A 16412-nucleotide genomic window follows, 5' to 3' on the forward strand; every position below is an offset into this window, starting at 1 on the left:
ACACAAGAAACATTAGAACAGGAAGCAGGAAACAGCCCAAATGATGGACAGCCCAAATCCATTGTATACACTGATAGGTAACTATCGACATAGCCTATACTCGTGGGCCGTGTGAGAATTGAGAATTGGGTATTATCCATTATGTAGGCACTCAGAGCCTGGCAATTTTCAATGCTTCTCTGAGCCTCAGTTCATCAAATATTGTGATTCATGGCCTGGTTCACTTAATTGGATGGTTTCCTAGTGTAAGATCAGTGCCCTACTCATATCCTCAACCTTCGAACAGTCCCGTGCTCCTGACCCAAGTGCAGTAGTGGGATAGTTGTGGGCCAGGCCACGGGGATGGAGTCCCTTTCAGATGCCAGATCAGCAAATCAGTTGTGGAGATCAATGATAAAATGCATGTTACAGCTGTATCACATTATAGCAGATTATATGTAAAGGATTCCCTTCCTTTTAGGTAATGTGAAAATGAAATACCCTGGTAAGAACTTCAAACTGGAAAAAAAAAAAAAAGAAAAAAAAGGCTGCTCTGCTTGAAGATTTTCACTTGAAAGATACCAGAAAACCTCTGACTTTACTGTTCTCTTTCCATTTGTGCTTTTTTCTCGGGCTTATCACAGTACAGCCCCTCCCTTCTTACCTTGACTGCATTCTGTCCTCTTTATTGCACGTTTTGTGTAAGAAAAGGCTGTTTGGACTTGCCTCGTGGTCAGAGGGGAATTAAAGAATGCCTGCATCTTAGGTAAATGTACTGAAGAGGAGATACACAAGGAGAGGACAGGGGCTTTCCTGGGTTGGGACGCCTTTCTCCTGTCCCGTTTTCCCAGGTTTAAATAAAGCCAAACAGATTCACCTACTGATGGCAGGGCCAGTGAACCAAGTGTGCACTGTGCTATGTAAACCTCCTGGGAAATGTGGCAGCTGTTGAGCCTGGCATATTCCGGATTTAAAATGAATTAATCCAGAGGATTTGATTTGAAGGGTATATTTAGCACTAAGCGTGTTTACTCTTGGTGATAAGAAGTTCAATGCCGATCCATTAAAGAAAATTGGCGTGTCATACAAGTGCCCTGTTCTTGTATTTGCTCACGCATACACACACTTCACATGAGTTTTAAACTGTTTGCTTAGAGCTTTCATTCTTCCAAAGAACACATCTGTTGGTTTTTGTTCCAGAGTGTCAGGCTTCCTTGGTAGCCAGGAGATGGAGTCCCTGTTTGCTCTAGGTGGTGGGCAGGGGGAAATGGAGCTCTCAGGTTTAACTAAAAAGAGAGAGGAACAGGAGGCAACCCCAACCATTCCTGTCCTCAGTGAGGCTAGCCCCACATGCTGCCTCTTGAGGTGAAAGCCTTCTGAATTGCTTGTTGACATTAAAAACATGGGAGGCAGAAGCAGTGAGGTCCTCAATATGTTTGAATATCTGCCCCCCCCCCCCCAAATATATGAGGACAAATCTTACTGCTGGGATTTGGTGCATTAAGCTGATATGAAATAATGTGGATGCAATCAATAGAAGTTGAATTACAAAATGGGAGGTAATTAATTTTATCTCAACCTTGTTCATGACTTCTCCTTGCTTTATTCTGGGTTTTGGCTGGGCTTGTAAAGATGCCAGGCACCACTTTGTCGTTTAATTCTTACAATAGTCCTGAAAATTGGGACGTGTTTTCTTTTTATGGCTAGGGCTTGGATTTAGAGAGGTAAAATAATTTGCCCAAGGTTGCACAGGTCAGAGCAGAGCCCACATTCAAATCCAGGCCTATCCGATGCCAAAGCCCAGGCTCCTTCCACTTGACCATGGAGCTGTTCACAGAAGTCAGAGCCCTGTGTGCACGTGAGGCTCAGGAGGGTTGCCACCTCCGAGCACACACCCACTGAAGAGGGAGACGGGGGCTGAAGAACCAACCACAAGCTCAGCCCAAATCAGGGCCAGGGCCAGAGGAGCCAGAAGGGCTCTGAGCTGTGCTCTGATGCCTGCACCTTGGCAGGAAGTGCTGCGCGGTACAGAGAAGGGGTGAGGGAAGGCAGCCACCTGCCTCTGCGAATGCTCAGCCTTTTGTCCTTGCTCCTTCTCCAAAGACAGCTTTATGGTTATGGCTTCTAATGGCACTCTGTAAGCAGTTTTATAGTTGCATTACAGAATGTTGGATATTTTTGTGTTTCTCTGGGATCGGTAATTATGTGGTTCTTACTTAGCAAATCCTGTGAGCGGGGGGAGCTGAGAGAACCCATCGTAAAGACGGAGGTGCCTGAAAGAGGAGAATCTAGGATCTCCTTTTTTAGCAGGATGTGGGCCATCCTTGCCGATGGCCACTATGGCGGAGAGCAGGGGGAAAGGGAATTGGAGAGACAGCAGTATTCAGAGGCAGTGGAACGTCTTCATGCCTTCTCTTTGGTAGTGCAAGGACAGAGGAGTTTCCCTGTGGGTCTAGTGGGCACGGAGGAAGCAAGTGCCCAGGAGCCATCTTGCTAATGTCCCTCCAAAGACTCCCTCCCAAAGTTTCCAGCTGCAAGTGACTGCAGGGTGTTTGCTGGGGAGCGAAGTTGAGGGGGTTAGAAGAAGTTCAAGCCTGAGGGATCTCCCATGTCAGTGACTTGTGTACCTCATATGTCCAAGAGCCCACATGTGTGCCCCAGGGGTTGCAGCATTTGGACTCTTTCACCGAGAGGGCAGGGATGGCCCATAAGTGTTGCCAGTCAAGCAGTGACATTAGTGGAGAGAGAACTGCATTCTTGCCAGCTTTATGAAGAGATGGTTATCACTTTTCTTATCCCTCCTCTGTACTACCTCCCCACTCTCCCAAAACAGTACCTAGAAGAGGAACGAGAAGCAAGGAGAGAAGACCCCTCACCAGTCCTCACAGCCTGTAACGAGAGAAAGATGAATTTGCATCATATATGGCGTTGGAATTGTAAATGGAGCCGGATGGTGATTTCCTCTCTGAGTGTAATCCAAAAGCTAGTCATTCTGCCTGAGATACCCTGAGGGTAGGAAAGGAAGATTTGACGGGCACAGTTGTAGACAGCAGTTGCAGGAAATAAAGCCTTCTCATGTTTTTACCTGTGTATGCCCCAAGGTAAGGTTCTTCATTTCATCAGTCCCGGAGAGAGGGAGAGGATCGTCACGTGACGCTCGCTGCATGTGGCCCGGTCCTCCTCTGGCCAAGATAACTTGTTTCCATTTCCCAACCATGTCAGCTTGGGCCCTGTCACTATTCAGGTACGGAATGTACTGTGCTGAAATTTGAGACTTGTGAGGCTAAGATAGTTGTAGTCTTCTGAGTGACCAGGCTGACCATTGAGTTGACATCAAGATCATCGTTGGCTAAGTTCTCATGGTTTTGGTGTGTCTGATTGATTGATTGATTTAGGGTCAGAGGAAGATCTGATTCTATTTCTTAGCATTCTTGGCCTGTTCACCCCTCCACTTTGTTCTCATATTCAGTCCTTTGGCCAGTCAGCCGGTCAGTAAATCTTCACTGAGTCCTGTTCTGTGCCAGGTGGAGGGATATGGCCGCAAACCTGCCCCGCAAGCTCGTCGTGGAGCCTGTGTCCTCTGCCCCAGTCCAGTGGATCTCCTCTGCCATCAACACTAAATCTTCAAATTTTCAAATAAATCTTCTTGGAATCCTCAGTTGCTCTCCACTGTCATGTGTAAAGTCTGACCTTCTGAATCAGGCCTTTTTGTAGAGGATTCTGGCTAATTTTTAGCCTCGTCTCTGGCTACTGCCACCATCTGTGAACCGTCTACTCCACTGGCACTGGTCGGCTCTGTGATGATCTGTTTCTTGATTTTGTCTCTCACCTCTTCATCTGCAGTGCCCTCCCCTCGGTCTCCATCCTTCCAGATGATTAGCGTCTATCTCAAGGCTTTTTGCTTTCATGGAACGTGACCCCCAATCCCCTAGGCTCCACGGGGCTGTTCCCGATTCAAACTCCTGCCACTATCACAGCCTCTGCCCAGTCCTGGCTGGTAGAGGCCATTATTATTTGGTGCTGTGTATTTTCCCTTCCACACTCAGAAGCTTATGGTGGTAGGAATGGCTTCTTACTCAACTTTCTATTCTGTTTATCATCTGACACACAGTAGGTGTTCATAAGAGTTTGTTGGAAAATGAGTGGAATTCATTTTGTTTCATTTAATGAGCTTTTCTGCATCCAAAGATGCAGAGATTATCAAATAGTGGAGTGATCTTGGGTTAGAAAACAGGGTATTTTTTTTTTCAGCCCTACTTGTCATTTGCCTGTTGTGTTCCTCAAGCATAAATTGAAAGTGGAGTGCAGTTACCTCTAATGTTTTATTTCTTTGAGAATTTTTTGGAACTGAGATGAATTGCTTTTCCTTCGATCATGAGATGGAGTTCTCAGCCAAAGGCACAGGGGACAAATTAAACTTAGTCTAATATTGTTTTGTTTATACAAGGGACACTCTATCTGGAAATGTATAATATAGGTCCAGGGGGCCTGCGTGGCTCAGTCGGTTAAGCGTCCGATTTCGGCTCAGGTCATGATCTCGCGGTCTGTGAGTTCAAGCCCCACATCGGGCTCTGTGCTGACAGCTCAGAGCCTGAAGCCGGTTTCAGATTCTGTGTCTCCCTCTTTCTCTCTCCTCTCCCGCTCATGCTCTGTCTCTCTCTTCTCAAAAATAAATAAACGTTAAAAAAAATTTATAATATAGGTCCAGGATAGCTTCTTGAAATTGTATTAATTCTAAAACTGTATTTCCTGCTTTGAGGGTTCAGCATTTGCTACGTTATCCTGATAGGTTCTGTGACATATGTGGAAACCTTGAAAAATTACACTTTGGATGACAGATTAAATATTGCCATCTTCTGTTCATTATGAGAAGTACCATTGACTTTCAAGAAGACATCTTGTGTGGCTCCTTTGCTTGGAAAGACTACCAGTAAATTATCCCAGGTCACAGGCATTCCACTGTTTAAAAATGTGAACACAGAATTCTAATTATACATTAAAATAATAATAATAATAATAGTATTTTGAGTTTTATTTATTACACTGTTTAAAAAGAGTATCTCTGCAGTATGTGGTAAATAGGCTTAACTAGAATTATTCAAGAAACAGAATAAATATAAGGTTGGTGTAGCATAAGGATACTTGCAAGTCTCCTATTGTTTCCTTTGATGAAGCTTGTTGTAAAGGATTGGCCAACAGCTTTGGAAAATAATTATACAAAGCAGTGATATTTTGTAACAGTGGGTTTCAAAAGAATAATGCTTATAAGTCATTTTAGAAAAAAGTTTCCCCTTAAAATAAAACTTTTAAGGGATAAACATACGTTGTCTTCAAAGTAACATATTTTTTTCTTGATGAAGGCCAAACCCTTTGTTCTGATAGCATGCCCAGGAGAAGGGTGACGGTAACTGGAAACAGTGTCATGAAGGGCTGATGTGCCCCAGCTGATGTGACAGGACAATCATGGGCAGGACTGTTATGGAGAAGTGAGGTGTCTGCCAGCCCGGGCTCTAAGTACCACTGGCTTGTCCTCTGCAGTTTTCTTTCTCGCTGCTAATATGTGTTATGTCTATAATTTAAATTAGAGACCTAATATACTGTGTTTGTAACAAGGACACAAAAGCATCTAAAATAGTATTGATCGTATCCCCTGTCACTTGCCACCTGTCTCTTTGTTCTGCCTGCTGCCAGGTTGGTATAGTTGTTCATTCATTTTAATCTGCTTAATCAAACGTGCATAAACGTGAATAAATATCTATCATTTGTTTTACAAGGAATGAGATATTTGTATGAACATTATTCTTTAGGTTACGCTTGTCACTTAACATGTCATGGCCAGTTCCAAATCAGTGTACATGTCTCTCTGTCTCTCTCTGTATATGTAAAATCCATATCTTTCTTTTTGTTTGTGTAGAAGTTCAGGGTGTGAACATAGTATAATTTGTCTCCTCATTACCCTATTGGGATATGCATAGATTTTCAGGTTTTTACTGTTAAAAAGTTTTAATACACATTCTTGGACACCTGTCTTTATGTGCTGGTAGTTTTAATTGTGTATGATTCTCACAAGTAAAGATCTGGGTCAAAGAATATTTATGTTTTTAACTTAGCTTTTTGGAAAGTATTTGTTAATATTCCCCTGGTAACTCACTGTCAGCCTAAAAACTGATATATATATTTATATATATTTTCTGGTGGTGAGTTCCTGGTGTCAGTTTTCTGCCTGGGATAACCCACCTGCCTTTTGTGGACAGAAGAGGAACATGGTCAGTGAATACTGTTTCCTAGGATGTGACTACCTGCTTAGCCAAACAGCAAAGATAGAACATTAACAGTAATACGTCCGTCCATTCCAGAAACGTATGTATTTTCCAGCTAAGGCAGGGCTTGCCCCCTGCTTGGTTTGAGTTACACAGGATAAGGGCAGAAGTTTGCATTTAATAAATGTCTTCAAAGTCCATTGTCTTTAACCTGATTTGCACTGGGAAACCTCCACTTCACATCTACAAAATTATGGTAATGAAAGTGGTCCCCAAACCCTCTTAGCAGGTGTCTACTGCCTGGAGGAAATGGCTCTGGAGACAGGGCTGCATCCCCTCGCTTTAGTCCGTGATTCCTGTTCAAGGTTTAACTGGGGGATTCTTGGAAGCAGATTAGAAACCCGCCATCATTCCTATAGGATAATGTGTTTATTGGCAGTACAATCCTGGAAGATACGATTTAGCCCACAGAGCTTTGTACTCCAGCTGTATCTGCTGACATTCTTTTGCCGACCTACAGGTTATGCTGTTTGGTTAAGTCAGGGCGACTCGGCTCTTTCACAGAATTGCATATCTGGCCTCTCTCATGGAACTGTAAGAGGCATCTCCAGAAGGGATGTGCAGAATGCTTTCCAGCTAAGAAAACGTTTCCCCACGTCAACAAACATATAAGCTCAGCATGCGTGCCTGAGCAGCTCAGCACACTATTCCCCTGATTTCAAACATGTTGTGTTTCTGCACATCATTTTGAACTGCTTAATGGCTGTCGGGGAAATGTGCGGGTTGTGTTATGTCCTGAATGCCATCGGTGACCCTTCTGTTTTGCTGACCACCGCAGCTCAATGCAATGGCAAATCGTGCCGCAGGGAAGGGCTATGAGAACGAAGATAACTACTCCAATATCAAGTTTCAGTTCATCGGGATAGAGAACATCCACGTCATGAGGAACAGTTTGCAAAAAATGCTGGAAGGTAAGCATTTCCTTAGGCACAGCAGTAAAGAAAAAATGCAGCGAAACGTTTTCATGTCAAGTGGAATAAGAGAGCCTTTTGCTTTTTGAGTTGTTACAGTGACGCTGTTTACATAGGTGGGGTAAGTTGAGACAAATGTCATATTGCAGTGACTCCTTAAACATTCAAGCCTTTCCCTTATTTTTTAAGTGTCATGGTGAAATGGTTTTATTTTTAAAATTTATTTTATTTATTTTTTTGGGGGGAAAGTCCGGGGCTCTTCTGTGCTTACGGTCTAAAGATAAAAGTGCACGGGAGTATTTTTTCTCTCCCTCATGATATTAGTTTGACCCACATTCAAGGCCATTTAGAGATAAGGCGGCCCTACATTTAGAGCGATAGCCAGGTCTGTTCGTGTGTCGGGATGAGGTGTATACAATGAATCCGAGGGGCCGAAACGCCATGAGAAGGGAACGTGTTGCAGGAGCGGATACAGCAGCAAGCACTGCACTGCGCCTGCGCCTAGACCGCCGCCGCACCGCCCTGCGTCTCCCCTCCCCCTCCACCCCAGCACCTTGCACAGCAGGACACATACACACAGGCTTATGGAGACAGGAAGTTACAAAGATGGATTATGCAGTGTAGAGCCACCATTCTTGTGGCCAAACCAGCCATAAGCTGATTAGCAGAAATTCTGCGTTTCAAGCAAAACCAGTCTCATTTACTGCTTCTGCTCCATGTGATTGTGAAGGCGCCGTCCACCGCCTCTGGCTCTAGTGGGAACCGAGCAAGGAGGATGCAAGACCCTTGGCTTTGCACCTTGGGGTCCTGGAAAGACTGCGAACCGCTGTGCTTGCACTCTGAGGCCCTGGAAAGGTGGAACTGAGTGGGAGAAAAGTGGGCTGTCAGAATAGGAAATGGAGGGTGGAAGGAAGGGGACAAAGGAAGTGCTTTTCCTTTTTCTAGGGGTACACATTTGCTCTCAGTTAGTATGCAGTTCTCTGCCTCATGAGAAGGACGGGGTAGTGAGAACCTTGCCGGGTGGGGCTGGAGGGACTTGAGCGGCACATTCCTGATTTCCATTCTCTTTCCTCAATTTGCTGGGTCAGCTCAGTCACTGTGAAACTTGCACATATCAGTTGCCTTCACTGGGCCCTGTTACCTGCTATAGAATGAGAGGCCCATTTCTATGGGCCCTTCAAGCCCTATGGGTCTATGACTATAATTTGATGCCCCTGGTTGCAAATATCTTAACCTTGGGCATTTGAATGGTTAGAAGAAAGCTCATCCTGCATCTGAAAAAACCCACCACAGCCCCAGAGAATCTCTTTCTTATTTCCTCATGAAAGTCACCTTGTCTCAGGCCACAGTGACATCCCTGGGGCATGACTGAACTTTTGGAGATAATCATGGGCAGTTTGGCTGTCCCTGCTATTAGCTGTGCTTTTTAGGTGTCGAAAAATTTGACTAGCTTTGTGCTGTTATTAAAGGCATAGGCTAACTTTAGTATGAAGACCTTAGTGTGAAGTTCATTATCAGATTCATTAAAAAAACAGTATTTTTCATGCAGTAATTTCATAAGCTGACTTTTGAGAATGTACATTTTCTTCTATGCAGAAAGGAGCTCTTAAGAGTTTTTATAACCTTTCACTTGGACTTTAGGTTTCGAATTAGCATTATTTGGTTTCTCATTAGGAACTGTTGCTCCTGCCCTTATACCTGTGGTCTGCCTCCCTTCCTCTAAAGGGCAAGCAAACCGACAGGGCCCTGGAGGGCGGTCTCTGTTATAAGAGGGACCACAGTAGTTCGACAGCACTTTTTCAGCTCTCTGTCAGCACAGTAAGCAAGGACAACCTTCTGGATGACTTTCAGGGAACTTGACCAATGTTTGACTATCTGTTTTTACCAAGTAAATTATAAACCAATTGTGGAGGCTCAGCTGATGAAGTGATGCAACCAGACCCACCTTCTAAGGCTTTTTCTGTTGCCAGTAGCTGTCCTTGGCATCAAAGAGATCGGAAGGTTTGTGCTGCTGGTCATTTGGTAGGAAGAGGGATAGTGCATTTTATTCATGGTTGTTATTTTCTTTTGAGTTTTTTTTTTTTTTTTTACCACCGTTAATATCAGAATAGATTCTGAATAATGGAAAAGGAAAAAAAATGTTTGCATTCTAGCTGCTCTGTGAGCAAGGGCTGTGAGATATTTCATTAGAAACTGAAATTTAGGACCAGGTTCACATCTGGTGTAGGTCCATTTATAGAGCTCATTTAATTTTAACTTTGATTTCTAAGTTCTAAACCAGACTTACTTTGCAGTATTCATATCTCCCAATGAGATAGTAATGATACCTTCCAGTTATGAAGGACTTTTGTAATTTCTTGTTTTCTACAGTGCCTTCCCTTTGGATGATTGGGATAATGTTTTTCTCTCAAATAATAAAAGGATGCCCTATATTTTCTTTTTTTTATTATTTAAAATTTTTTTAATGTTTATTTATTTTTGAGAGAGAGAGTGAGTGGGGAGGGGCAGAGAGAGAGGGAGACACAGAATCCAAAGCTGGCTCCAGGCTCTGAGCTGTCAGCACAGAGCCCAACGTGGGGCTCAAACCCCCGAACTGCGAGATCGTGACCTGAGCCAAAGTAGGAAGCTCAACCGACTGAGCCTCCCAGATGCCTGTATTTTCTTTTTTCTTTTTAATTGGAATAGTCAATAAAAAGCCCACACGTCTGTGCCATGTGGACCTCTACACACGCTCTTCACAATATGGCAGGTTATTTTTTCAAGGCGTGCCTCTCTCCAATTCTAGAGTCTGGTATATTACATTTAAAACATTTTTACATTACATATTTAATTTGAAAGTTTTTAAGAACACGCGCTTCCCAGGATCACATAACGAAGCAGGATTTGTGCCTAGTACTTTCCATCACCTTAGAGCGATCCTCATTGATTTGTGGGTCTAGCATCAGACAAGCTCCCAGATAACCACCACACATGGTAACGATGTTATAACATTGATGGAGTGCTTACTACGTAGTGGACACTGTTTTGATTTCTCAGATGTATTTATTCAAGTAGTCCTCAAGCACCCTTGTGGCTATTCTTAATATCCCTGTTTGACGGACGAGGAGGTTGAGGTGCACAGGCTGAGAAACTCATGCGCGCTCACAACAGTAGGTGGTAGAACCAAGATTTTCCCCTGATTAGTAGGAATCCAGATGCCACGCTCTTCAGCCCCTGGCTTTACGGCCTTTCTAGGTAGCAGGTTGGGTAGAAAGTGCCCTGGCCACGCGTCTGAAGAACTGGTACTGGGTTCTGTTTTTAGTCCCTGAATAAACTTGAACAAACCTCATTTCCTGTACTTATAAAACAATGTGAACAATGCATCATCCCTAACTTACAGATTTACTGAAAAGATTCCTGGCAAACCATTAAGTGCTTTCCCGTGTTTGGTGTATTATGCTTTCTCATGGGAAGCAGTACTGAGCTTGAAGTACGTTATGAATAAAATGGGTAGGTTAATGGGCTACGGATTAATTCAGCCAGCCACACAAATACTTGATAGGTCCCAGGCCTTTCTATGGGCTACTTTTCTCACTTTCTTTATTCAGGAGACGTGGAGTGAGATAGCACAATTTTAGAGGCATGGAGGTGCTTGCCTTATGATAGGGTCTGTGTCCACTCAGCAAAGGTTCATCAACAATAATTTAATAAACCACCTGTCAGGTCTTGTGGATGTTTTCTCAGCAAATTTATTTAACAGAGATACAGATCTCAGCCCAATGGCAGGTCAGATGGGAATGGGTCCAGAGCACGGGGAAAGGGCCCAGCATCCATTCTGTGATTTGGACAATACTACAGTGAAGGGCTGTTTGAACAGGGCCAGAGTCAATTCAATTTAAAAGCTTGAAATCTTTGTAGCAGGACCCACAGTGTAATCACTTTTGTCATATCCCCCGGAATTGTGGGCATTGACAGTGGAGAAAGTTTTGTGGCAAAACGAGGTGGCCCCAGAGATCGCATCTGATCTGTGCTTCTGTGTGAAGGTTCTGAGCCCAATTATTCAGAACTTTCATTAGGTGTTGAATGGATGGTTGAAAGCAGAGAATTTTGAGTACGTCATGGGAGGCAGTGGGTATTATGGTCATGTGACTTCCTGCTCTGGTCTCCCTGCCAGGTTGCCCTGGGCACATCAAGGTCTAGAAGGGAGCAATCCCTAATGCACCCAGCTCCAATTCCATGAAATATTTCTCTCTGCTCACAGTAAAGGTTGTGGCTATCGGTTCAAATGTCCCTTTTGTTTGATACTTTCTTCTTCATCTCATACCTTTATGAGGTGATAACTAATTCACCCTGATAGAAATGGAGCAGTTTAACTCTTTATAGGCATACAAATTTAAATTTTAAATGAAAATTAAAGTTTAAGTTTAAAATTTAAAGTTTTTCACTTTGAAGCATTTCCTATTACATTGCCTACAAGTTTATGAAGTTCTATCAGATACGAGCTAATAAAAGGCTATAAATGTTAAAATTTTTTCAGTTCTCTATGTTTTGACTTTTTACCATTATTAACTTCCTCAATTACTAACCCGTTAGATGAGACAGCCAACCAGACCTGCCTGGAAATCACCATTTAGCCATAAGGTATGGGTTTCCACACAGAAAACCGAATTTCCCATTAACATGGAATTAGATGGCTTTACATTTATCTAAGGCTTTTCAAAAAGTGCTCCGCATGACCAACAGAGCTGTCCTGTCAGGCTTTACTTGTCACCAGTTCATGGTCACTTGGAGGAAAGAAACAGATCAAGAGCATGTACCTTGCTCTCTGTGGTGTTGTCAAAGGATGTAAAATGTGGCTGATAGGGTGCTGGATGGTATCAGCTAATCTGGACGATAATATCCTAAGCCCTAAGGCACGGAGGAAAGAACGTGCCTTCCCGGGGGGGTATGTGCTGTGGACTGGACTCCAGGTCAATTATTTACTGGCTGTGTGACCGTGGATGATGACTGAGTAAACTTCTTTAAGCCACCTTTCCAGTCTGAAAATTGGGAGTACATAATACCCTGTAGGGTAGATAATGTAGGCACAGCACCAGGCACAATACCTGCATATTGTAAGTACGAAGAAGTAGGTGCTACCGTAGTGATCTCAGACGTTCATCTGTACCTCAGATGGTTATTGAGAGTTTTCTACATGCTGGGCATTGGATAGAAAAATGCTTCATTCATTAATGCCAAACAAAGTACTGATTTTGATGCAGGGTAAATATCGTGGGCAGGGAGAAAAGATGCTTACTTGTTACTGAGGGCTATCCCTAGGTAAGTCAGGGGGTTGAATGTTTTAACTGGACGTCAAAGCCAAAGACTTCATGTCTAGGTGACATTGTCAAGGAGAAGGCAAGAGGCAACAAAGTGACTGAAGGAGAGAATAGTGGCTGTTTTAATCCTAATTAGGTTTTATCGTGACATTCACAGACGCACTTCAAAGATTAATTTCACCCTCAAATTACTGTTGGATACTTCGTTAATCATGATGGCTAGGTTTTGGATAACTAGGACATTTACACAAGGAATGCTGGTAGAAGACGGTGCCTCCCATGCAACTAAAGATAGACATGACTAATTTTAGTGACACGGCGAGCTTTTTTCCACAGGGCTGTCGTTGGAATTTGGCAATTCAGGAGTTCCTTGCCAGGGCCGGTAAGGTGTGAGATTTGGTGAGAATGTTGGTCCTGGCGGCTCTGTCAGTGGGTGTGATGAGAGTGGAATGGGTCCCCGCCCACTACATCCTCTGCAGCATATGCTGCTTCGTTCACCACTTTACTTATGTGCTGCCCCCATCTTGATCTTCAAGATTCCTGGGCCTGCTCTCCAGTGCCAACCGCTGACATTGTACATCCCCCCTGACTTCCCAGCCTCTCACCATTTTCTCCCAGTCTAGACTTCTCTATTTCCATTTGCTTTAAGTTTCCTATTTAGACGCTGAGCCTTACCTTCAGTTACGTTCCTGTTCATCCTGGCTCAGTTTGCTTACTGAGCTAATTATCGTCTATTTGTAGTGGGGAAAAAACACGGAAATTGGAGTCAAGGGAACGCGATTCCCATCACAGCGTACTTACTGTGCTGATAGTGTGTGGACCTGGTCCTCTTCTAGAAGCTGAGATAATTAGCCCTATTGCAGGTGGGAGGTTGTGTCAGTTCGTGGAGAGAAAACTACCAAGCCCCAAGCCTTCCATATGGTAGATGTAATATAAACAGGCACGTGTGTTTTTGTATTTATTTGCTGCAAATTGTGTTCTCAGACACGGAATTCACTTGCAGAGCTAATAAATGCTGAGGGTATTTTTTTTTGTGAACCTGCTGCTCAGTTTCCTTTAGGCCAGTGGTAATTAGTGTTACTGGAATGTGTGTGTGTGCCTACATGGATTTATACGCCCATTCATGTTTATTAGTAGCTGGACCCACACACAGACTCACTCACATGTCTGCCCGTGGATACTGTTTTCTCTGCTACTAATTCAGGCAGTGCTAACAGGTATACGGAATTTAGGCTTGACTGTGCCTTACCAATTTCTCTCATCATCCAACCCTTTAAAAGAAAACAAGGCTATATACAAACATGGCTTCCGTGGTGTTATTGTAAAGTGATTCCAGAAAACAGCATCATGCACAAGGCTGGAGTCATTTTAGAGAATAGTCACTAATCTTGTTGGTGTCCTGTAGAGAAGCCAATATACAGAGGTGTCCAGTTAGTGTAAAGTTCTCTGTAAAGAGAACCCGTGTTGCTTGGCCTGGATAGGGAGGAGCATAGCACTAACACTCATAAATGGGATACAATTCGTGCAGAGCTCAGAAGTTATTCTGTGTCACCATGGTGGGCTCTAAGTAAAAGGCAGACTATAAAACAGGCATAAGCAAACACTTCCCTCTCAGAGGCCATCGTTGAGTCCTCTTTGAATGGTTTCACCTGCTAGGATTTTCCGTGAAGGCAGAGGACTACTGTTTTGCCAGTTCGTTGAAGATCATTTCAGTGGGCTTGGCTTTTTGACTCTAAAACGGGAAAGGGACAAATCAAACATCAGCAGAACTCGGGTGGCTGTGAGGCTGGTAATTAAGGGAAGGCCATGTACACTTTGACGTTAGATCTTAGGAGACAAAAAAGACCAACATCCCAAAGGGTTCAAATGGAGATTGTCTTTGCATCTTCGCGGATCCCACCCAATAACCATATATGAAAAAATGAGATTGGTGTTAGGAAATATCTAAGGAAGATTGTCTAAGGCTTATTTTCTCCCAAGCAAATTTCTTATTTCCAGGCCCTATAGTTCTATATCTCTTCTTTTTTTAAGTGTTGTTTTTATATGTTGATGGGATATAGATGCCCTGTTATGTAAAACAAATACTGTTAGACCTGGGCATTAAACTCCTGGTAAGTAAGTACAATTCTCTGTAATCTGTGGCATATGCCTCTGATGTCAGCTGCAGTGAACTTCGTTCAGCCAAATGGTTTGTAAATATTGGTTTGGGTTTGGCAACAAGAGTGAACAAATCGGTATTTCTGTCTTATCCTGAGTTTATCCAAACAAACCCGCCAGTTTTAGATTTAAAAATGCAGGCACTGATTGTCTTATTCTCAAGTGTTCCCCCATCTGTCCGTGTGTATTAATCATCTGCAGAGCTGATGGCGTTGACCCCGCCACTCGGCCTTTGGTGGGAGAATATTCCCGGGGCTTACCTTCTTTGAGAACCTGCTTGAGGTTATTTTATTTAGCGTGTGCAGTTTTTAACGTTCCTGAGAACAGAAATGTTAGACCAGGAGCCGGCTCAGCGTGGGAAGGAAGGAGCTGGCCTGGCAGGAGATAGAGCAGCTTGTGCCCTTGCTGAGTGAGCTAAATGGAGAAGGAAGCACTGGAACATTCTCTCTGGCAGTCCCTTGTAGGGACTTGTTTCTGTGAGCTGTCTGTTCCTCTCTTGCTTTTGGCACAGACCATCTCCAGGTTAGCTGGAAAGCCTGGTGTCTTTATTTTTAAACTTGCTGTCATTTCCATGCCTTGTGGGAAGAGAAGGTGAAAAGGATTATTTGTTCTTGGGCTGAGCCTCAGGGTTTGGACGCCAAGATATCCCTCATGCTCCCTGGACTTTCTGAAATAAATGGGAATGCCAACTAGCCCTAAGCCCTACTACGATAACAACCAGAACATTTGGCCTATTTAGTGAAAAGAAAAAAACACAAACATTTGCAAGGTAATGTTATCTTGTGGAAGATTTAAAGGACAGTGGAGTCCTGAGACTCTACGTGGTGGAATGTGTGTATTTTAGGATTAAGTTGAACACTTTGGGTCATGGCCTGAGGTTAAACAGAGAGACCAAACAGCAGGCGCCCTGGGAGTGGGGAGAGGTCCCAGAGAGTGCTGGAATTTTGCTTCCCACCGGGCTGCGTGCACTGGCACAGGCGAGCCTGCCCCCTGCAGGAACCGAGTGGTACTGCTGGGCAGGGTCACGAGGGAGGGAAGGCAGGGTGTGCTCAGTTTTAATGAGAGGCTGGCCCTCTGCCTTTGCATTAGATTCTGCAACCTGTCTTCACACTGGCTGCACACACCTGAGCTCCCGGGAAGATTTATGAGGTGCACCCTGGCTAGCTTGCCTTACGGTGTTGACTTTGATGTGCTCTCCTCCTAAAACTGCCCCATGTGCCTTGGAAGGCTCCTTGGCCCAGGCTTGAAGCCATCTGCCCTTTGCCACCTCCCTTCCTAATTGCCCTTTTGCCAACTTTATAAAAGAAAAACACACCCTTGATCACATCCTCATTCTTACTCTGATGTATTATTCCAGGGTGCGTGAGAGAATCCATAATTTAAAACATTATTGCAGGGATACATGTGCAAAAACGGTTGGAGACTGCTAATCAAGTTCATCTTCCTTGAGCACTCTAAGTCCCTGCGTCCCAGACAAATAGAATGAAAGGCACAGGTGTGGACATTTGTAATTTTATGTTTTCTAGGGCTGCATTAAAAAAAGTGAAAAGAAATGGATTTTTATAATACGTTTGTATTTAACTCAGTATATCCAAAATGTTATCATTTCAACATGTAATCATTACAAAAACTATTAGCGAGATATTTTTTATTTCTTTTTCATACTAAGTGTTTGACATTCAGGACGTACCTTGCACTCATAGGCTATCTCAGTCCAGGCTTGCCACATTTCAGATATTCCGTAGCCA

At 43.7% G+C, this 16412-nt stretch overlaps 1 protein-coding gene across 1 annotated transcript in view; it reads left to right on the forward strand.

Annotated features, from left to right (window-relative positions):
- Positions 1–16412, forward strand: part of MTMR7 (myotubularin related protein 7) — a 106503-nt gene that overhangs the window by 71628 nt on the left and 18463 nt on the right. The window contains exon 7 of the mRNA XM_042934391.1: positions 7078–7210. Coding sequence (XP_042790325.1) covers positions 7078–7210 — 133 coding nt within the window. The remainder of the gene's footprint in view (positions 1–7077; positions 7211–16412) is intronic.

Source organism: Panthera leo, chromosome B1, assembly GCF_018350215.1.
Source record: "Panthera leo isolate Ple1 chromosome B1, P.leo_Ple1_pat1.1, whole genome shotgun sequence".
Lineage (NCBI taxonomy): Eukaryota > Metazoa > Chordata > Mammalia > Carnivora > Felidae > Panthera > Panthera leo.